Genomic DNA, 22,832 nt, shown 5'->3' on the forward strand with positions numbered 1-22,832 from the left:
CAAGTTGAATATGAGTCAGCAGTGCCCTGGTAGCCAGGAGGGCCAACTGTGTCCTGGGGGCATCAGGCAAAGCATCGCCAGCTGGTCGAGGGAGGGGATTGTCCTGCTCTGCTCTGCACTGGGGCGGCCTCACCTTGAATATTGTGTGCAGTTTTGGGTGCCACAATATAAGAAAGATATTAAGCTCTTAGAGAGCATCCAAAGGAGGGCAACGAAGATGGTGAAGGGCCTTGAGGGGAAGCCATATGAGGAGCGGCTGAGGTCACTTGTACTGTTCAGCCTGGAGGAGACTGAGGGGAGACCTCATTGCAGTCTACAACTTCCTCGTGAGGGGAAGGAAGAGGAGGTGCAGACACTGATCTCTTCTCTGTGGTGACCAGTGAGAGAACCTGAGGGAATGGCCCGAAGCTGAGTCAGGTGAGGTTTAGGTAGGATATTAAGAAAAGGTTTTTTACCCAGAGCATGGTTGGGCAGTGGAAGTGGTCACAGCACCAAGCCCATCTGAGTTCAAGAAGCATCTGGACAACACTCTCAGGCACATGTGATTCTTGGGGTGTCCTGCACAGGGCCAGGAGTTGGACTTGATCATACTTGTGGGTCCCTTCCAACTCAGTATTTTCTCTGATTCTATGACTTATTTTGATTTCATGAAAAAACTGTGTGCAGCCGTAGCACTGTAGTTATTGCCAAATTACCTCACTCCTCTTCCAATGTTTTGACTTAAGAAATGCAGTTAATATTTTAAACAACCTTTTCCCCCTCTTAGAATAAACAAACAGAAAAAAAAAATCAACAGATATGACCAAAGTGAGTATGTGTCAGGAGAGGGAAGGGGATGATGGCTCACCCCAAAAAGATTTTCCACCAATTCCCATTACTTTCTGCTGTTAAAGACTGACATCACTTTTCAAATTTCAGAAATGCCACATATCATTACAAATATCACAAGGGATGGGGTTTTTTTTAAATAAAAATTGTAAAGTTATAAATAGGTCAGAGAGTAAGGGTGGCCGTTACTTTGTATAGTTCCAGCAACATTTCAGGATTTGGCTTTCAAACACAAACTTGAGATAAAACTCCAGATGTGAGATACAACCAGCAAAGCCAGCTCAGTGCAACTAGTACAGCACTGGACGCTCGAGCCTCTCTTTATAGAGCAGCCCCAGGTAAATGACACGAATACTCACTCTGAAGGACTAGTGAGCAATCTGGTGTCATCTCTGCCACAGGAATGACAATCACATTAAAGAAATGAAAAAGAAAAACCAATTAATACGTTAAACAAAATACTCCTTTTATTAGAGTATTTTTGATTAAACATACAGAACTCAAGATCGCCATTTAAAATTTTTATCGCTCAAAGTTTTTCCCTCTAGAAGGATGGTAATGCTATCTCAGTGCATATTATATGGAAGGATTATACCTCTCAAGTGTCTAGCTCACAAATCAGAGCAATACTGCCTGTACTTGGTGTGCAAACAAAGAAGGTAGTGCTGTAATGCAATTAACAAACAAAAAAAATGCACCACCAATACATACACAGTGAGCTCCGTGGCCAGTGATCCAGAGGGTAGCATCATATGGAGAAGCAGGCTTCAGGAGCGAAGGAGAAAACAGTTCCTAACCATGAAAAAGGAGTTGGTAACAGATTCAGATTGGTACATGTCCTAAACATTCCTCCTTTGCAAGGACTGCAAAGGGCTGCAACTTTCGCCACTGGTTTGGAAGATTTTCTACCTCCGTTGTACTGGCACAGATGGGATGAAAGAGGGGATGAAATGTGACCCTACAGCCCTCTCGCAGCTCCAAATGCCACCATCGCAGGCAGTCTGGTGAACCACTTACTTATGGCTGAAACACCATCTGCTATGGACTGGCTTCCGCACTAGAGCCTTGGCACCTACTTGTTCCTCTACCAGCACTGACAAAATTGAGCTCTTGTTTTACCCACAAGACATTAACAAAGCAGAACACATAGGCAGTGACACCCCTGCTGTCCCCACCTGCCGGTTTCAGTTCCTCGAGCACATCATGCAAGTCTCTACCATTACTATCAAACCTTGCAGACATTCATATATAAATATGAATATATACATATATTCAAGCTTTATACTTTGCATCTGCACACAAATTCTACAGCCAAGACCTGCAGTTCTGTGCCTTTTCACACTGTTAAGCAAAACCTAAGCAACTGTCAGCTTTTAATTACGCATGGTTAAGATTCCTAGACTTTTTTTAAAGAATTGAAAAATACCATTTAGAAGTATGTTTGGTCAAGTTCATCACTGCACATGGTACAGTCAAACCTGGTTAAGTGGTACTCATCAACTGTGTTGTGATGGAATGTCTAATGGCAGATTTCTTCAAATGAAAAATCCAGACAATTGAGAGGTATGCATAAAACTTGTCTTAAATATTTGAAGCTACATGTGCGATCTTACAGAACACAAGCTACAGTTACAGACATAACATTAAATCTTATCAACCAATAGTGCATAAGAACTTAAGAAGAGTCAAGTGAAATCAGTTCAGCCAGTGACTTCCAAAAAAGTCACTCAACCGCATTGAGAGGAAAAAAAAAAGCGGGGGGGATCATTCTTAGGCAGGTTTAACACAAAGTTTTAATCTACATTTTAAAAGCTGTTTTATTATATATATATATATACTATGTATAAAATAAATTAAAAAGGGGGAGGAGGAAATAGCTTTGTATATGCTTCAAATTAACATAAACCAGTAGTTCCATAAATGAACATTTTACCATCTTTGTGGTAAAAAGTTGACATAAAAGTTCAAAACCATACAATACTTATAAATAGAAAGAGTTCAAAAGATACTTTTTTTAAAAAATGGAATTTAAACATCATTTTCCCTTCCCCTACAATACACTTTAGTTTTGTATGTCAGCATCAATACATTTACATTTACAGAGCATTTGAATGTCACATCCACAGAATCAATAACAAAGCAGGTAAAAGGGCTAGCAGTGTTAAAATTTAGGACTTTTCTCCCAAATAACTCTACCTGCTCCTCAGCCTTGTCCTGAAATGAAGGCTATCAACATTCATCACCCGGTATGAGGTATGAGCAGAAGAAAATCTGCAACCGGTACTTTCCAACCCGCCTTGCCTCTAAAAATATAGCTACAATATAGCAACAATCTGTTGATTTGGAAATTGACAATGGTGGTGGACAACCTCTTGCCTCCAATCAGCTTGTATATAATTTAATCCTGGTATTTAAAAAAAAATTAAAACTGAAACATAGTACTAATGCTTAGCTTAAATAAAAAACAACAAAAAAAACCCCAACCAAAAACCCCAACTTTAAATCTTCTTTGAAACCATGTTTAAATGTTCTTGTTCCTGATTTAAAGCTTCACATAAAACACCGGACAGAAGGATGACAATTTTAAACCAAGAGAGCACCTAAAAACATACCATAGGTAAAAATGAAATCAATAATCTCTCCACTTCATAAAAACATATAAACCCTGTCAGTAACAGTAGTACACTCAGAACGAACAACGTGAAAAGGAGCATCTAGAATACTCAAGAGGCTTGCTACGCTACTTCTCTTTATTGCCCATTCTCTCATTTGTATGGATGGCCACTGCATGACAAGATGCCTGTGATAGTTCTCTTATCTTCCTTTCACCACTGCTGCCAGCTGAAGTCGTCATTGCTGCCAAAGACCAAGAAAAATCCTAGGATTGTGGCAAAGATGACTGTATTCCCCGTAAGAACAAGTGCGCATGCGCCCCAGTAAATCTGTGAACAAGGGGAATTAGTTAGACACATTTTGAACTGAATACTGACAAGACAAAAGGCAACATTTTCCTGTCCCATTCTTGACAAAGTTCAGTAACATGCCCATGATGCAATAAGGTAGTATATCGTTATTTGTGGTTACACCGAGAAGGCTGGGTTTACCTAAAATTACTTGATCAATTCACAGCCAGCCAAACAGCACAACAAGTTTTTTCTACCCATACTCAAAGTGTTGGCTAGCAGACACAGCTGTTTTGGTGTATAAAGTAGGGCTAGGCTACAGCATCAAACACATCTGCGGCCCAGTTATATTGCCAACCACTCTGTAAGACTTTTTTAAACAGACACTTATTTAAGGTCTTCAAAACACCAGCAGATATGCCAGCAACAAAAAAGGAGGTGGATGTTTTCCAGGGAGAGTGAGGGTGTGAGACACTCAAACTGACCGTCTGAGCTGTATTATTCTGTTTCCACTGCAAACATCTTAAGTATGCAATTATAAGAGTTGTTTAATGCATGAGAGCTTTATCTTCAGTAAAAAAACCCAAACATCAAGAACAAAGTTTTCTAGAAAAAAAAAAAAAATCATAGGTTGAAATATTACTAACCAGTGCTGCTCTTGCAAACACTATTGGTAGCCCAAATGCTGATACCACAATGCCTGTTGTAAGGAATATTGCTAGCTCCTTGCAGGCATTACTTGTAGCATCTGTGTCATCTATTAATCTTCTTGCTATGCAGTATGGGATAGGAGACAGGATGTAAAAAAACAGAACAAACAGTGGCCAGTACTGGCTGAAAAAGAAAGGAGAAGAAAAATTTAAGTTAACTTGATTGTCTTCCTGTCCTTCCTAAAATCAACACAAGGCATTTTCCCCATCCAGCATCCACATTCAGGAAAGACAGACACAAACCCAGAGAAGGCAAATCCTTTGCTTTGGAACAAGCTGACATTAATCCAGCAGACCATGTTTGTGAGTGGCTTCGGCTGACCTCAGCGGCAGCAGAGCTCACTAACAGGATATTCATAAAGCAAGATTTCACTATGCAAGCCTAAATCTAATGCCACCTCACAAGACAAGCTTAACTCCAAAGTTTATCCTGTCAGCTGTGCTTAAGAATTGCAGAGATACTTTTGCAGAGCCCTTACATCATTTTGGCCATTTCAGTGCACACACGTGGGACAGAGCGTCATTCTCAGACAATACTCAGCCACCATGGGGAACCAAGACATTTTTTTCCACTTTTTTTAAAATCTGAATGCAACCAGCAGACACCTACAAAAACTACACCATTGTTTTGGCAACACTTTCTTTTTTTGCTTGCAGCTCACCAGACTAGATTTCTCAGGCACACAAACGCAGGTGCGCATTGTTTCAATAAAACTTTATTGCATCGTTTGAAGGGCAACTGCACAGTGATCTCCTTCCCAAGGGTTTGTGTCACCAGCACTGGTTTTATATATGTCATGGTCATATACGTAGAGAACTGCAATTAACAACCAATAACAGGTTATTTACTCAATGTTATTTAACATTCAGTAAGTAAGTCAATTTAAAAGATTTTCTGTAGAGTCAGCATTCCCTTGCAAAAAATTAAAGCCACAGGTATAACTACCTGCACTTTTGGTCTGCTACTTTGGATCTCCTGAGAACTAAAGGATAGGATTGGATATACCCAAAGTACAGGTAGCAACTGCAATCACTCCAGATGCTACATTACCTGCGTGGGACACAGTGAAAGGTCCATCTGACAGTCACTGAGAGCCCAGCTACCACTATGCAGCCAGAGAAAATGCAGATGCTTCCCTGGATAACACACACTTGCTGCCTACCTCAGGAGTTCCTGTTTGTTTGTCAGCCACAGACAATAGCTGGGACATGTCAGGGCAGTGTACCCTTTAATAAGTCTGCAGTCAGGCCTGGTAGCTTAATTTTTGTTGTCACCACTTCTAAGGTGAATTAAACCCTGGATGGTCTTTTTTCCCACCCCAATCTTTCGAAGTAAAAAAACAAAGGCAAATCCCAAGACCCCTCCTACACAGAGAGGACTTCCCAATCCACAATTGCCTTGGCATGCAGGGGGGTTGGACTAGATGATCTCCAGAGGTCCCTTCCAACCCTACCGATTCTGTGATTCTGAAATGACGAAATCCAAACCACTGTGGGGTTAGTGACACACAAAACAAGACACAAAGAGCAGGAAGCGAGTGCACGTTACTTGTATTGGGGAAGGGCACATCCGAGCATCAGGAACATCAGTCCGACCGCTCCGCCGAAGGACAGGCTGATCAAGGCTGCAACGAGAGCACAAGCGGACCGCAGATGAAGGGCGCGACACGCCGCACAAAACACCGAGCGCGACCCGCAAACCAACGCGGGGCTCAGCGCGGCCCCGCCCGCCCGGCACAGGGGACACGGGGGGGCGGGAGGGGCACGGGGGGCTCCCGCGGCGGCTCCCGCCCGCACCCGCCCCTGCCCGCGAGGGCCGCCCCGCGCCCCCCGCGCGCACCTTTGATCCCGGCCATGGTGCCGCCTGTCCCGCGAGCCGCGCGGCACCGGAGGGGCGCGTGCCGGGAACCGGAACTGCCGCACAGAACCGGAAGCCGCTTCCGGGAAGGTGGAGCGCTCTGCCCGCGTGACGCGCGCGCGCGCGAAAGTCGCGAGACGGCAGCCCCGCCCTATGGGCGAAGCGCGGGAAGCGCCGCGCCCTCGCCGCCTATTGGCCCCACGGACTTCTGGGGGCGTGGCACAGAGAGAAGCTCCGCCCCTTCCTCTGTGTTTTCCCCGGCGGGGCGGACGGTGACGTAGTTTAGCGCTGTCATGGCGGCCGCCACCGCTCACCTTCTGCTGCTCCTGCTCTGCGCCGCCACCGGCCCCGCCCTGGGCTGGGACCGCCCGGGTGAGACCCGCAGGGGTAAACGGGGCTCAGCGCGACCCCTGTCGCCTCTCCTGGCACCACCGCTGCTTCCTATGGGCCCGGCGCTGCGCAGCTATGCCGGCCTGGCGGCGCCGGCACGGGAGAAGGAGGGCTTGTGCCTGGGCCCGCGCCAGGAAGACGTTTGGGTTGGGGTTCGCTTTAAGGCGCCTTATGCCGCAGCAGTCATCCCGCTGTGCGATCGGGGGTGCTCTTATGCCTAAGAGGAGTAGCCCATAGCTGCCTCGGAAGGAAACGAGGGAAATGCCCTATTTTCCTGGGGCTTTGTCTCCTGTAGAGAAGCAGGGCACTGCTTCGGTCTCTGTATGGCCAGTCGTGTCCTGAGAGGAGGCCCTTGTGGCCAGGGGAAACGCATCTGGACAAGTGCTGACAAGCATTAGGAAGAATTTCTTCACGGAAAGCGTGATTACACGTTGAAATAAGCTGCCCAGGGAGGTGGTGGAGTCACCGTCCTTGGAGGCGTTTAAAAAAAACCTGCATGTGGCACTTAGCGCCATGGTCGAGTTGACGTGGTGTTCAGCCATGGGCTGGACTCGGTGGTCTCAGAGGTCTTTTCCAACCCAGTTAATGCCATGGTTCTGACGTTTGTGCTCCCCGTTTCAGGGAAGGTTCTGCTGAGAGACGTACAGGCGCTCACTCTCCACAGAGGGCAGTACACGACGTCCCGGCGGACACCTGCGGTCCCGCAGCTGCAGTGCACGGGAGGCACTGCGGGGTGTTCCCGTGTCCCTGAGGTGGTTCAGTGTTACAACAAAGGTTGGGATGGCTATGATGTACAGGTAACTGTTTAAAACTTGTTAAACTGTTAATGAAATCATCTTCCCCCACACTCGGTAATTTCTGAAGAAGAAAAGAACTAGGGTGTCAGTTCAGTTTGCTTTTTGTTAGATGGCCTTTGATGACTAAAACTTAACCTAAATACTTCTAGGCTTGCATTTTCCAGAACTACTGTATGTATATGTTTGAAATATCCTTGAAGGTGCTGATGTAAAAACACAGCACAGCGAACCTTCATTGGTTTTAAATAAAATAGTGCTTGAGTTTATAAAATCTAACTCTGGCAAACCTCAGAGGATGCTCTTGGAATTGATATTGCTGTGTGGATTTCCATTTTTCATTAGAGTGGAAAGGGATTATAAATAGTTGCTTCACTTCAGCTCTACCTTTTAAACGCTAAGTTTCGGGCTTGCTTGACTTCCTCTTGCACCTTAGGATGTGAGTGCTTGTCAGGAAGTAGTCATGGCTCTTTTTTTTGTTAGCTGTTACCTAAGCTCCTGTCAGTAGATAACCAGGAATCAGGGCTGAAGGTGAGTGTTAAAACTGACACAGTACTGTAAAAGAACAGTCAAATTTGAATTGACAGTTGATACTGCTGTCCTGAATTATTAATTTAGAAATTACTACTTTTTTATTTCCTCTCCAAAATATGTGTCACTTGCAGTTAGAGATGGTAAGTTCAGGCACCTCAAGGAAACATGAGGCTGAAGAATCCACATATATTCGACTGCAGAGTCTGCAGTATGATTTTAAGTGTTGGATTTGAATGCCTAATTATGTCTGTCCCAGTTTCTTTTGGTTTCTGCATGGACACAAACTGAATCGGGTGCACTGGATTTCAGGATCACATGTTGTGTTTTTGTAGCTGCCATCAAGTTTACACAGGACAGGCATTTATTAAGTAACTGTTGCACAGGATATAGAATGTTTTTAGAAGTATTGCTTTATCTAAAGAAGGAATATTTGAAAAACCTGTCCAGTGAAAAAAACCAAAATCTTCCAGAGTCGTAACTTTTTAGTGTTCTGAAAGATCAGAGTTTTTTTTCAAGTTGTAGGGTTTAAAAATCATCTTTAGTTAACATCAAATTCCTACTCCTTTTCAAAATAAGTGCTCAGAAATTTCATACCCTGTGGCCCCTTAGATAGTTTGTTAGCAATCACAGCTTTATTTCAGAGCATATTTGGGGAAGCAGACAGGTATTTTAATCTCTGGAGCAGAAGATTTTACTTTGTATTGTGTTTATTTTTTCAGTGGCAGTGCAAAGCAGACTTGGACAAAGCCTACCGCTTTGGACACACAGAAGTGAGCTGTGAAGGCTACGATTACCCGGATGATCCTTACATCTTGAGAGGCTCCTGTAGTTTGCTGTTCAGGCTAGAGCTGACTGAGGAAGGTGAAAGGAAGGTGAAGACCTCTGGAAGCTTTGGTTCTAGCTATTATCAGTCAAGGCAAGATTCTTCTGATTCTGGTTCTGGAGTGATTGTTGTAATAGTTCTTCTTGCTCTTGCTTTTGGAGTATACAAGTTCTTCCTCAGCAATCAGCAGCCTCAGCAGAGTCCCGGTGACAGTGATGGATTCGCGAGGCCGTTCTGGCAGAGTCAGCAGGCACCTCCTCCTCCTGGCTTTAAGTCCAGCTTCACAGGTAGGGCCCTGACCTGTTCTCTGTACTCAAAAGAGCAAGCAGGGTTATACTGTTTTATCTGCAGTAGGAGCAGGTGGGACCAACTGAAAACCAGAGCATTGGCAGTTGACTCTGCTGATTTGGCTGCAGAGCCTGCAGCCAGCTTTGTGTTCTGTTCTTTGTTCAAAAGAGAAAATAAGAACTTGGTTTTCCACAGGCTTTCAGGGCAGCTGTGCAGCAAGCTGCCCTTTGAACCTTTGAAAATCCATCTCCGCATGCTCTGCAAGTGTTCTTTTTGTACCCTGTGAAATAGGAGGATTATGACAGGGAGAATAATTTTCATAGGTAATCTGGAAGAGAGAATGGTCTTATGCAGCCAGAAGCAAACCCATTCCAAAGAGGTGCTTTGAAACCTTACAGAAGGATCTTTCAGCACTGATTTCATTCACAAAGCAGTTAATGGAGTTGAGTATCATATACCAGTCCTCTGTTTAACAGGTGCTTCAGTGTAGTTCCAGCAGCTGAAAGATTTGATTCCCAGAACAGAGAACAGTGCCTCTGAACTGGCATTAGAGGTGCCTCATCTCAATCTCAGGTGGGGCCTTTCATCTGAAGTTGTAAGCAATAGATAAGCAATGACAAGGGTGCTGCTAGGAAAGGGTGCACTTTTTCTTCTCCCAGAAAACTGATGACTTCTTTCACTTAATAAATGGTCTTCCTTAGGCAGTCACAGTGTCTGAGGAACATAAATGTTGCTCATCTGGTGTCTGACCAACTGATTTAACCCTCTGCACGTGCAAGCTGCTCACAGCATTGAAACTTAAATTATATTCTCACAAGTTACGTTTGTTTTTTTTTTTGTGAGATAGAGAAGGGGTTTTAGCAAGAAAATATATAGCAAGGATTAAGTTTACTTAGAAGTTTGTATTTTAGTAATGCTTATTAATGGTTTTTTCAAGTTTTGCTCAAGCAGCTTGGCCAACAGAGGGTGCAGTGTAACTCTTTGGGATACCCTTGTGCAGGGCATGCCCAGCAGAAACATTCAGACCTACCTGCAGCAGAAAATTAAAGGGATTCTGCTTCCATATTACTGTTGGCTTTGCAAATTGTTTTCCATGTAGTTATTTCAAGCTGTCTTTCTATGCTGCATGTGCATCAGTGACCCTGTGTGGGCACTTGCCATTGGCATTACTGTGGTAGTCAGTAGAGCCCTGGTCATAAGACAGGGCTCTGTCATACTGGACACAGGCAAAACAGTGAAGAGTTACTTTCGGTTTTTTCTGTCCTGTTCCTTGTTGATTAATTGCACCAGTTGTTACACTATTTCATTGCATTTGATGTCTGCCTTATATTCTGGCAGCAGAGCAAAAGCACATCTCTGAGTGTGTATGTCCATGTGTTCCCAGGAAGGTATTAATTTTTGGAAATCCGGACAGTAATGGAAAACAATGTTCATGTATTACTGTTAATATTTAGTTTGCCTCATTTTAAATCCTGTTAACATGCAGAGTGTGTCCTGTGAAACTAGTTTAGCCATCCTATCTTAATAAAATTCTGCTTTCTCTCTATTTGTGGTTTGACATGATTCTTAATGTTTGCTCTAGATATTTCAGCAAAAAATGACTCAGTTTTCTGAGTCAACATTCAGTCACGGTGCTTTTGAACAAATGAGTTGGTTCATCTCTGATTAACCTTGTGTTTATAGTAAAGGAAGTAATTTTTTTTTTGGTTCAAATCAGCATAACTGATTTATCACTCCAGTGAGAGTTTATCTTTCTCCCCATGCATTCAAAATGAAATTCAACATCAAATTCAATGCAGACAGAAAACTGATTATTTCATACCAGTTTGAAGACAAACCAGACCTTCTATAACTTTTACTTTCATTATCTCTGGTCCGCTTTTTTGGGTAGGCATGTTTCAGGGAGACTCTAATGTTATCTTCCTTTCTTTTTATACTTCCTTATGTGTTAAGCCTGTGGTTGAGCTTATTCTTGCATTTCTGTTTTTCTCTAGACTAGAAAATTACTCTACTTTGAGGTTGTCTTTTCTGTTTTTATTTCTAAATGGAAGACATTCAGTTCTGACTCAGAACCTCATGTTATGCAGGTCACATGTAAAAAATCTGTGACTCTCCTTCCCCCACAACCTACTTGATATGCTTGCAGTTTCATCAAGGTATTTGTCAAGCTTGGTGACTCATGCATAACAAAAACTTTGCAATGTGATTGCAGTTAACATGCCTTTTGATAACAAATCCCAGACTAGGATTAGCAGGAACAATACAAGTAATGTTAGCCATTACACTGAGCCACTGTGACTCAAATGGTGCAGCTGTGCTGAGTGAGATTAGAAGCTGTGTGTCTTTGTGGTTTGCTCACTTTGTAGTCTCACCTATTTGATTTCTGCTCCTGTGTCTGCCTCTGGCCTGGTATGTGACCTTCAGATTATTCTTTCTTCCTTTCCTTTTCTATTTTTAATCTTACTTGTCTGTTTATAGATCAGCAGGCAGGGACTTTCCATGTTTTGTGAACGTCAGGGCTGTGAGATGGGGTGGAAGTAGATTTTTAACATAAAACTCCTCAAAGCAGTGTTCATTTCTGTGTTTTTCCCTGCTTTCTGAAATGTGAGGCCTCTCAAGTTAAGCTTGATCAAGAATCTACTGGAATTAGGAAGAGCTTTTCTAATTTTCCATTATCTTTAACAGGAGAGAATCTTGTTGCAACAGCTGGTCTGAGGATTAGGCTACTAACTGATGTTTCCTATTTTTGTTTTGTTTAAGATGACAATAGCTTTGGAACTCATTCCCATCATGGAACCCCTTCAGGACCAGGATTTTGGACTGGATTAGGAGCAGGAGGCTTGCTAGGCTACTTGGCAGGCAGTCACAGGTAAAACATGCATCTATCAGATTTTAAGTATTTAAGCTTTCGGAAGGTATGCCATATGCTGTGTTGACGTTGTTTCTAAGCTTTCAGGCCTGTGTCATTAAAGCTATAAAATCCTACCACTAGCAGAATTTTGAGGAGCTATCTCTAGCTGCAGCATCAGAGACATTATAAGCACATTTCTGGGGAAGAACTGGGAGGACTGAGGTACTTCATTCTGCTTTTAATTAGCCTGACCTGGCATAATGGCCTGCAAATTTAATTTGAACTTTTAAACAATCTACCTGCAGACTGCCTTAAAACACAGATAGTTTTATGCTTAATATGACTATCCGTAGATAGGTCTCTTCTATCAGTGTCATCTTTCCTGAAGTCAGTCTGTATGGCAACTGCTCTTATGTGATACTCAGTGTGATTAGATTAAACAGCCTTTAATCTTCAGTCTCCCAGTGGCCCATGTGTGGAAATCCAAGAGGTATGGTTTTCCAGGGGACTTGTAGGTCTTATGTAAGTTGCATTTTGAAAAAACATAACATAAACAGCATTCAAAAGCAGTTTTGTGCTGGAGTAACCATCTGCTGGTCATATTTGCTCAACACTTTTAGGCATTTAAAATGCATTGGTTTCAGTGTAGGAGTTTGGTGCCATTTTAGGCTTTACTGGAGAAAATATGTGACTCCTCCAGGGAATCTTTAGAGCCCAAGCAGTTTTCTCTTTTTATCAAATAACTGCATGTGTATTGAGTCTATTCCTGTAGGAATGTGGCAATGTAACAGATTAAATATAACCATATACCTTTTTTTTTGTTGTTATTTTTTGTAATAACAGAAGCCTTATATTAACTCTACTAGCAATTCTTAAAAGGTAAAATGTGTTAAAGGTTTTATTGTCTTAGTATTTCTTAAGTTGAAATACATGATCCTTGTGCTTAAGCATTGTATTTATGTAGTATCTACAAACAGGTTAGTTAATTGATTTCCACCCCCTCCCCATTTCCATAGCCACATCTTATTGTTCAGGATTAGAGACCTAACTGAGTAAGTCCAGATACATGAACAAGCTTCCTAACTTGGGCTTCTTTTCTTTTAAAACAGTCTTTGGTCCACTATTATTTAATTTGATTTTTTTTTTTAAATTATATGCCTCAAAATGCTGGTGCCAGAAAGTGTGAGACAGTTCTTTGTCCATTTCAGCAGCAGGAAATCCCATATCCATGGAAGCAAATAAATTAAATCAGTGAGTCAAAGATCGTGATATGTTAGAGTTAATGATACAACCTTTTCAAAATAGTTAACAGAAGGATGTTTTCTCTTGGCTGACATGGCTGGGATGTAGGTGTTGCCAAAATGCATTTAAGCTTCTGATGTCAAATTTCTTTTCTTGTCTAATAGAATCTAAGGTCAGAATTTCAGAGGGAAAACTTTCCTCATTTGCAATTGATAGAATTGCTTATTTTAAAGAATGAGATTTAATTTCCTTTTGGAAGTCTACAGGTGATATTATAACAACACTGGATATCCTTGTTCTCAACATGTAAATACGTTCAATAGGGGGATTTCTAGATTTGAAACAACTGCCTGTTTACAGTTTTCCTCAGAGCTGCAGTTGTCTTGTTTGAAATGGTATCTTCTTAATTTTTCATAATGTCACTAATGAATCTTTTTTTCTACTCTGTCTCACAGCAGAGCACAGCCACGTTCCCCGTATTACAGTATGTGGACAGATCCCACAGCTGCACCTCCTATGAATGAGCACTCAAGCAATTCCACGCAAGGTAGCAGTTCAGGAACAAGAACTGCTTCTGGTAAGGCAAAACACCTTTGCATCTCCTGAAGCTCAAGAGACTTTGACCTATCAAAAATATGCAGACATTAGCTGAGATTCAACAAACATTCTTTGTTTTATTTTATGAATTGGTGTAGGTGGGCATGTAACCATGTCCTTTATTTCTGTTTCCTGTGGAAGTAGGGCAGCATTGTGGGGCATGAAACTCCCCACAGGTGGGCATGGTACCACCAGTATTGGGTTTGTCTTCAGTGGCAAGGTGCATTAGTTTAAGGCTTTCCCTTCTGGTGCACATTATACATGCTCTTCTCTAGCAAACATGAACAAGCATGTTCTTTGTAGAATGCAGGTTGTCTAATCTGCAAGAATAGTTTTCAGGCCAGTCAGCCCACAGTTGGTTGCTGTTCTACTTCATGTGAATATGTGTACCTTGTCTCCCTTGCCACCTTTAGCCCTTTTAGAACTAGAGAGTTCAGTGGAAAGGCTGTAGTGGAGCTGACTTTTTTTTTTCTTTGCAGGCTTTGGGGGCACAAAACGAAGATGAAATCCTTGACGTTATTACATCGGAGTCATTGAACTGAATCTTCCTGTGCACTTGTATTTATTTTACTAATAGTAGGTTTCAGAAGGGAATGTGAAGTATGAAAGACTAGGCAAAAAGATCCTTTCTTTCTTTGTGGAAATGTGAACTCTCACTGCTGTGTAGGATATCACAAGTGCTGGAACATCCACTGTTTCGAATCAGCAGCGTCTCATACAGAATAAACTCATCCAAGTTAAGAAAAATGATGTTACAGTGACTGTATATCTGACTGTACTTGAGGGATTATGGCAATGATAGCCTTACCAGATTTTTTAACAAGTAGCTTGCTATTCATGTTCTGGGCTTAATTTCATTTGATCTAGAATTTCTGACGTATTTTTTCCACCTCTTTCTTGGTAGTCCAGCATCCACCTGATACCTAAGGAGTGCTGCTCTTTGAAGCTACTTTTGTTCGTCATTGTAGAATTCATGTGAACTTTACTGTAAGTGCAGTCAGCTACTCAGATAAGTGTTGCAGGTTTTCCTCAGTGGAAAAGAGTAAAACTGTATATAGAGAGACTAACATTAAAATGCTTGTATCTGTGATGTGTGACTGTTGGAGCTAAAATTTGCAGATTTGAGGATGCTCCATGTTTCAGAGCTTATCCACGGTGACTGTGCGAACCTGGGGGATTTTGCGTATAAATTAGGGGGGAAGTAAATAAGTAACCTGAAAAGAGACAAGATGGTTTTTCTCTAATTTGAACCTTTTTCTGGAAGACTGAGATAATTTAAATTCAGGTGATAGCAGACATTTTGCCAGCATTGAGGCTACAGACTTTGCTTTTAATGGTGGATGTTGGCAGTGCTGTGAAAACTTCTGATGTGAATGATCTGTCCTGCTAGATGACCTGTCCATGACACAGTAAACCAAAGGTGCTTATTGCAAAGGGAAGGGAGCATTCTTAATCCAGAGCTGGTAGAATCTGTAGAGCACAGCAGGCCTTGATACTAAGCTAAAAAGAAAATTGAATGTCTAACAGGATGGAAACTTTACCCAGTATACTTTTTCAAAACAAAGTGCTGTTAAAGAGTGGGAAGCGGAGAGGCTTTATTCTGTGATGATATTTTGGGGACTCTGAGAAGTATCATACAGTTCTTGTGTGATTGACTCTGCCCTGGGAGAGGCATTGCTGAAAAGAAAGCAGAGAAATTTCTCAGGATTGTGGGAAGAGGGCAAAAGTGAAAAATGGGCTGCTTGACCCCCAGGTCTTCTCCAGAGCTCATCCTAGTAGAGTGTAGAAGTGTGATGTGCACAAGTTTTGTATGCTGGCAGCAGCAGGAGGAGCATAGCTTTCAGCCTTGTGAAAGTAAGGTGTCTGGGAATTGATATAAACTATTACAGTGAAAGCAAAGCACTGCTTTGCTGATACAAGTTGCACCTCCACAAGGAGATATAGCAGGTCTGGTTAGTTTCTAAGAAGGTGACTTCAGCATAACTGCTCTGAAAGCAGCTATGAATACAGAAAAAATTGGCTCATATGATTATGCCCAAGTTCAATGTCTGGCTTACTCAAACAAAAGAAAACCAAAGAAGAAAACAAAACCAAAATAAACAAGCAAACAAAACCATCAAAAAACACAGAAGTCTGTATGAAGTCAACAGAAGCTATGAAAAAGTGCTTGCACTGAAAATGTTATTTTGAAAATATCAAATGAAAATTGATAACTTGAGGGTAAAATGGCTGTTTGCTTCTCAGAGCTGCCTGAGGGTTGGGGAAAAATAACTGCATTAACAATCTGCATTATGAACCTAAAAACAAAAAGGGAATCCCTTACTGATGGCCTGTTAGAAAGTTCTGCTTTTTATGAGAAGTAGTATATGATAAATCTCTTACCTTTTTGACAAAGTGTAGCAAAATAATGTATTTTAAATGTGGAGTTTTTACTTATTTCGAAGTGTATTCAGGTTGAAACTTGTCACAGTCAATATTCTCTTTGCCAACTAATTACCTAACAATGAAACTGGATTTTTGCTAACTGGGTAGTTTGAAGCTGAAGTTAGCTCTCAAATTACAACGTGCTATGAAATGTTTTAGACAATGTTTTCATATGTATTTATGTATTTATAGTTTCTGCATGAAATGTGATTTGATACATGAACCTGATGAATACTGAATACAGTTTCCAAATCTGTAGGATATTTTTGCCCTTCCCTTTGATAATGAAATAAGTGAATAAGGAGTACTTTTGTCTTTTAAGCATTATCTTGAGGCTTGCAGGGATGGCATGTTCTGTTTTTTCAGAGTTGTCTGTCTCCGTCCACTTCCTGGGTGGTGTAATGTCATCCTTTACCCCCAGACCCAGAGTGGGTAAGCTGTATGTTGTTTCAATAAAATAAAACAATTCTGGGAATAGAGTAATTATAATGATTGGATTTTCAATAACAAAATATTGAACACTGTAAGGAATTAAATGCTTTCTTGTAAATCATGGTTTTGGATCTGAGTCTACAGAAAAGCTCTGTTATGTTGTCAAGTTCCTGGTTTTAGAAGGTGATGAGCTGAACCTTTCAAAAGAATTTCTGATCATTGCTGTTCCTGGTTGTGTATGTAGCAGAACTCTACACTGGTATAGCCTAAGCTGACATCAACTTCTTACACAGAGAATTTGTCACTGGTGGATAGGGCCCTGGTCTACAGATAAAGGCAGTTCAACTTCTTGGCTGTTGTAAAGTAGGGTTAAACGGAGGCCTGCAAATTCTGTTACCAGTGTTTCCTTGGTCAAACATAAGGGATGTTGCTGATGCTCCTGAATGAAAAGAACTTGTGGAAGGCAGCTTAGAGTTCATACTTGTGAGAGGCCTTGAGCTTCCTTCCTGAGCATCAGATCTGGAAGGTCCTAGTCTGTCTTCTGCTCCTAGGCAGGGTTTTGGCAGCATCTTCACAGCAACTTCATAGTTGCAAGGCATATGTAAATGCTTAAACTGTAAAATGCTGTTGTAGATAATTGCAGTTCTATTTGGCATCTGGGACTAGTACTTCTCATACTCTGACAAGGCTTATATCCTCACACAAAGCTAAAGCTCATTACAGGAACGAAACTCCTGGTTTTACAGCTGACTTCCCCTGAAGCATGTGATGAAAGAAAAAAAAGATGCACAGAGATAAGCTTTTCTCTATGCTGTTCTGTCTTGTGACTCAGCTCCCAGGTCAGATCTTGGCTAGTTCTGCAGACTGTTGCTACACACCTCACTTTTTTCCTAGGTGCCGTGTGTGTGTTAGACTTACCAGCAAGGCGAGATGGTAGGTTGTTGTTTTTAAAAGTAAAATTCTTCCACGATCATCACTTTATATCACTAAGTTCCAGAAGGGGAATCAAGCCAAGTGGCACAATTTCCAGCACTAAGAGTTGTTGCAGAGAGAAATTGCTGGAATAAAATAGCAAGTGATGCCTGCCTGCATATGCAGCACTTGCACATAAGACTGTTGTCCACTTAGCACCTATTAAAAGTGCTGTATTTTTATCTCCTTAGTAAAGCAAATTAGTATTAGTTCTTAGTATTTTCAGAGTGCCCTATCAATCAGTGATTGCGGTACAGAAATAGCCCAGTTGCCTATGAACTAAAGTATATGAGCAAAACCACAAAAATGCTAAAAAATCTCACAGCAGTGGAATCTGTACCAACGGACAATGCTGTTGTGTCTAATGAAACATAATGTCAGGTTCTCCTTCAATACCTATTGGGGCAGTTCAAGGTTGAGTGCTGCGTGGGAGAGGCTCTTTATCACTCAGCATATTTTGCTGAAACCTTCCTCTGCAGCCAGTTCTCTTGCTTTCCTGATATTGTATGTAAGCGCAGTAGTCTTCACTTTCTGACACCTCTGTTTCTATTCCAGCTGTGATTTACCAGTGCTAATGAAAATAATCAGCTGACTATCTTTATGTGGCCTGTATATCTTATCTCCCACTGTCTTCCATCCTGTAGTTCCCTCTGTTCCTGGTGAGTGTCAATGTTTCTTTTATCAAGAAAGTGACGAGCATTTGCAAAAAGTGCACTGAGCTGGGAATGGATGGAGTAGATGGAGTCGAAGTCAAGCAAGCAAACTGTCAGGCTGTGAACTGACCTGTGTGGGCAGTATGTCTGTGGAAAAAGGTTTTTTTAGCCTTCTGTCAGAGAAGCATTTTTGTCCAGGGTACAGTATTGGCAGCTGGTGATTGGAGCAGATTAAGGGCTGGTGAACTGGCAGCAAGGAGAAGACCTGAAAACATCCTCTGCATCCTACCTTAGGAATGACTTAAGACTTGTATAACCAGGAAGCTGGCCTAGGATGTGCTAACTCAGCCACTCCACAGGCATGCCATTGCAAATCCTGTAGGTAGATGTATGTTTAAAGATATCAGATCCTTCTGAAAATGCCACAATGCTAGTGCCAAGCACAAGGAAGGGGACTTGGCCCTGCGTCCATGTTTCTTTCCTGATGCAGTGTGACTTGGAATGAACAGAGAAGGCCAGAAATGGAAAGAGCAGCAAGCAGCCATGATGAAGGGTAGCAAGTTTACACCTGCACCAGCCAAAGCCAGGCTTGCAGGGGAAACCTGTGTCCCATTATGTCCTGCTTGTTCACTCTTCTGACGTGACAGCAGGAAATACTAGGTAGCTCTAATAGCTGTTTTACGAAGATTATTTTACTGGGTTTAGAAGTTTATCCTGCATATCTAAAGAAATCCTACAAGCAATTAATTACTGGTAATTTGTATTGATACCTTTTGCTCTGAGGACCATCTAAGACATACCAGAATTCAGATTTCAAACTAGCCACTGCCAGTTTTGGTGGAGATGAATCATGTCTACTTAAAGACCAAGTTCTCTTGAGTTATGGGTACAAGGAACTTTAGCTCATTTACTGCATTTGCCTTGACTTCCCTGGCACCAAGATTCTTGTGCAGTCTTTGCTCTGCAACTGTATATGGATGTCATTGTGCAGGATCCTCTGAGATTTAGCCTTGAGATCATAGCTCTGACATCATTGCCTGTTAGCCTTCCTCTCTGTGCCTCCTGTGTCCTTGTAATTAGCGTGTGGGGATGTGTTTATTGACGCAGCACTGGAATTACCATCAATCCAGAATACCTTTTGCTGGTGCTTCTGCAGAATAATGGTAGTTACTCATCTTCCAGTCAACTCCTGTGGTCATTTTCCTGTCATTTAGCAGCTGTAAATGCATCACATCTGCTTTAATGGACAGAAAACAATTATGGTTGGGGGAAAAAGAAAAGAAAAAAAAGGTATAATGGATGTAGATAAAATGCTGAGTTGGAACAATTTTGCAGAGCTGACCTTCATGCTGGGATTACTTTATCAACATTCTTCCTCCAGGAGTTGGAGGAATACTTTATTGATGTGGATTTAAATAATTCCATCAGTGCTTTCTGCACCACTCGGACAAGAGTGAGAGACTTAGAACTGTAACAGGTTTGGTGTTCGACAAAGTCTGGCCTGTTCAGGGGTCTTTGTAGTTTGATACACAGCTTGCAAAGAATTGGTAGCAGTAGCAGGTGAAGTTAGATCAGTGCAGAAATTCATGTGGTTGCAGCATAAACAGAAACACTGATCTGTGCTGTTTCTGAAACCGAGGTAAAAATCAAGCTCCAGGCAGGCTGAAACAGCTCAGAAAGTTTTACTTGTCTTAGCTTTGAGTCAAGAAGATCCCATTCAGCACAAATTGTCATCTGCTGCTGACACCTGTCAGCAGTGAAGTGCTCTTTCCCTTAGGAAGGCAAACCATGTGCCCAAATCCTGACTATTAGAAAACAGCCAGGCCCCCTGGGTCATAGTGCAGTGTGATTCTGTCTTGGCAAGCTCAGGTGGTTAATTCTACATGCTCTCCTCCATAACAGGTGGAAGGATTTATTTCCTTTTTAACAAGGAGTTGGGGACTAGGCTGTAACTAAGTGAATGTATATAGAGCTGAAACAGTGCAAACTGTCCCACTGTGGTGGGAGGAAGACCACACTTGATTCAGGTAATCCAGTTTTACTTAAGATACTAATACATTCCCTTTAGCTCAGGTGATGTAGCTGCTAAAGAAAAGTTAGTGTTTGGGCAGATACTGACTTTTACATTGCAAAGCTGCTTTGGATATAGCCGAGAAACAGAATTCTCTGCAGCAGCTGAGAGAGAAACCCAGCACAAACCATCTCCAACGGGATTCAGCCATAGCAGAGTAGGGAGCAAAGAGTCCCAGACAGGAACCAGATAGTGTTTCTAGCCTGAACGTGCTACCGAGGCATCTGTTCCTCTCCAGTCTTTGTTTGCTTAAGCACCTGAGAGGCCTCATGGAGCAATGAGTGCTACCACTTAGCCTCAGCTTGGCAGACCTCCAAGCCAAGAGGCTGTGGCTGAGGGAGGATTGTATTTGATGACCTTTGGACAGCATGTCAGGAGAGTCGCAGGAAGACAGCTGAGCTACAGGAATGTTTTATGCCCTGGAATGACAAATAAAGCAAGGGTATGGAACAGTCAGCAAAAGAGAGCTTTAAAAAGAGATGTAGAATGCTCTGATGGAGCCAGTCGGCACATGGAAGGGTGTTCTTGTGCAGTGTGGCTGCAGCACGCTGAAGGAGCTGCATCCCCTAGTCTGCATGTGGCTCATGAAGACCCTGTATTAATTCAGCTGCTGGGTCAGGCTGTCCTGACTGTTCTGTTGCTCACCTCCCAAATGCACGGCCTAACCATACATCTTCACAATCTTGCCAGGTCAGAGATAAGGTGCACCTCAAAACACAGACCTGATTTATGAAACTTCCTACTGCAGCATGTTTTAAAGGCCAAAACTAAAGATGAGAAGGAAGCAATTGGGTGATTTTACATAAAAACAACACATCAGTGATTGAGCCATTACATGACTTCTGTCTCAAAAGTCCCTAGGACTTGAATCCCAGAAGCAGAAGGTTTTAATGGCCTCCATCAGAGTTGGGGTACTGGGGTAGGCAGAGCTGTCCTCCAAGGCAGTACGATATCTCTTACATCATTATCTACAGGGATAAGGATCTACTTATCCCAGGCACAGCTTCTAGCACAGAAGGGTAACACTGACTGAAAAACTCTTTGTCCAGTACAGTTTACTGAAATTCTGCAAACAGCGTAGCTCTAATTGCACTAAAGCATTTGTTGGTGTAGGGGGAAGAGAGTATGGATATTTTGTGTTCCTGTCCCAATATATGTTCTTGGCAAAAAATTTAAATGTAGACCAAACTTCTGAATAAAGTTATCATAGTTGTCATCAGCATTTCTGTTAGACTGATGATTTCAATAGGCAGTTGTTCTTACTGCATTCAGACATCTTTGCACTTTGCAGACAAGACTGCTAAAGAAGTGTTAATTTCTTAAAGTGCCAGACAAGGGCAGGTAACATGACTTGTCTTCCAGGAAAGTTCACGTATGAAACATGGATGTTAAGAATTTCATGTTTTCTTGTCTCAGTAAGTGGCAAGATTTCCAGCTGAAATCAGGAGAAAGGCACAGTCGACATATTGGACAACTGACATTTTTACTGAGCATCATAAATAAACAAAAAACCAATTATTAATTAATCATTTGTGTTTCAGGAGATGGAGCTCTGTGCTATATTACAGCATGTGCTATATTACAGCGTTCATATATCAACTAGATCTACAGAAGATAGATCTTAAGATCTCATAGATCTTAAATAAAATCTCAGTACACCTTTCCACCCGAGACAGGACGTCTACTTTTATAAGCCATGTGAGAACTGTAGGGAGAAGAAATAATTTTTATTAGCATGAAACAGAGCTTGCATTTTGCTTTTTCTTCTCTATTTTTCTTCAATATGCTTTTTCAGCTCATTTTTCCTTAACAACTTACCACGCTACTGAAGCTCACCAAGTTCAGATGACAACACCATCTGTCCCAGAGGTGGCCTCCGAGCAGGCTGGCTGGCAAGGGCAGAGTTAACAGGACTGGTGATTTTCCTGCAGCAGTGCCTCTGCACCTCAGCTCAGACTGGCAGAGGAAATGCATCATGAGGGCATGGTTTTGCCCTCAGTAAGACACAATCCCCTTCCTGCAGGTCCCCCAGACAAAAGACTGGGGGAGGGATCACCCTGCAGAGATGGGTGGGAGGTGGTTTTTCCAGTTCCTTTCTTACCTTGTGGGCAGAGGTTTGTTAGCTCAAGATGAGCTGCAGAGATACTCAAAAGAAAAGAATGAGAGGGGAGACATAAGGCGGATCTGAGACTTACCTGCGGTGTCAATGGTGAGGAGCTGTTAAGGACAGCTGTCAGTTTTGGGCTGTTTGGTTTGGTTTCGTTGTTCGTTTATTTTCAGGCTTCCCATTAGGAAAAAAATGGGGGCAATATAAAAGTCGCTTTGTCTGCCCAGAGCACTACATTTTCCATATTTAAAGGAAACTTTAGGCCTCGCTTAAACATGGGCGTTAGCCAATGTTGTAGTGATCGGTGTGGCTGCATCAGTGAAACCTCTCTTGAAACCGTGTTGCAACCCCATAA

The 22,832-nt window shown here is 42.2% G+C and overlaps 2 protein-coding genes across 2 annotated transcripts; one reads left to right on the forward strand and one right to left on the reverse strand.

Moving 5' to 3' along the window:
- Positions 1-1,273: 1,273 nt before the first annotated feature.
- Positions 1,274-6,392, reverse strand: LEPROTL1 (leptin receptor overlapping transcript like 1). The gene is made up of 4 exons (XM_032685317.1): positions 6,282-6,392; positions 5,991-6,066; positions 4,379-4,565; positions 1,274-3,770 (listed from the first exon to the last, which is right to left on the reverse strand). The coding sequence occupies exons 1-4, from the start codon at positions 6,295-6,297 to the stop codon at positions 3,654-3,656; spliced, it is 396 nt and encodes a 131-aa protein (XP_032541208.1). The 5' UTR covers positions 6,298-6,392; the 3' UTR covers positions 1,274-3,653.
- On the forward strand, positions 6,296-21,592 carry SARAF (store-operated calcium entry associated regulatory factor). Its single transcript, XM_032685316.1, is given in 6 exon segments — positions 6,296-6,671; positions 7,311-7,486; positions 8,737-9,127; positions 11,889-11,997; positions 13,680-13,798; positions 14,298-21,592. Coding segments are annotated over 6 exon segments (1,197 nt in total). The 3' UTR covers positions 14,324-21,592.
- Positions 21,593-22,832: the final 1,240 nt, after the last annotated feature.

Source organism: Chiroxiphia lanceolata, chromosome 4 (assembly GCF_009829145.1).
Source record: "Chiroxiphia lanceolata isolate bChiLan1 chromosome 4, bChiLan1.pri, whole genome shotgun sequence".
Lineage (NCBI taxonomy): Eukaryota > Metazoa > Chordata > Aves > Passeriformes > Pipridae > Chiroxiphia > Chiroxiphia lanceolata.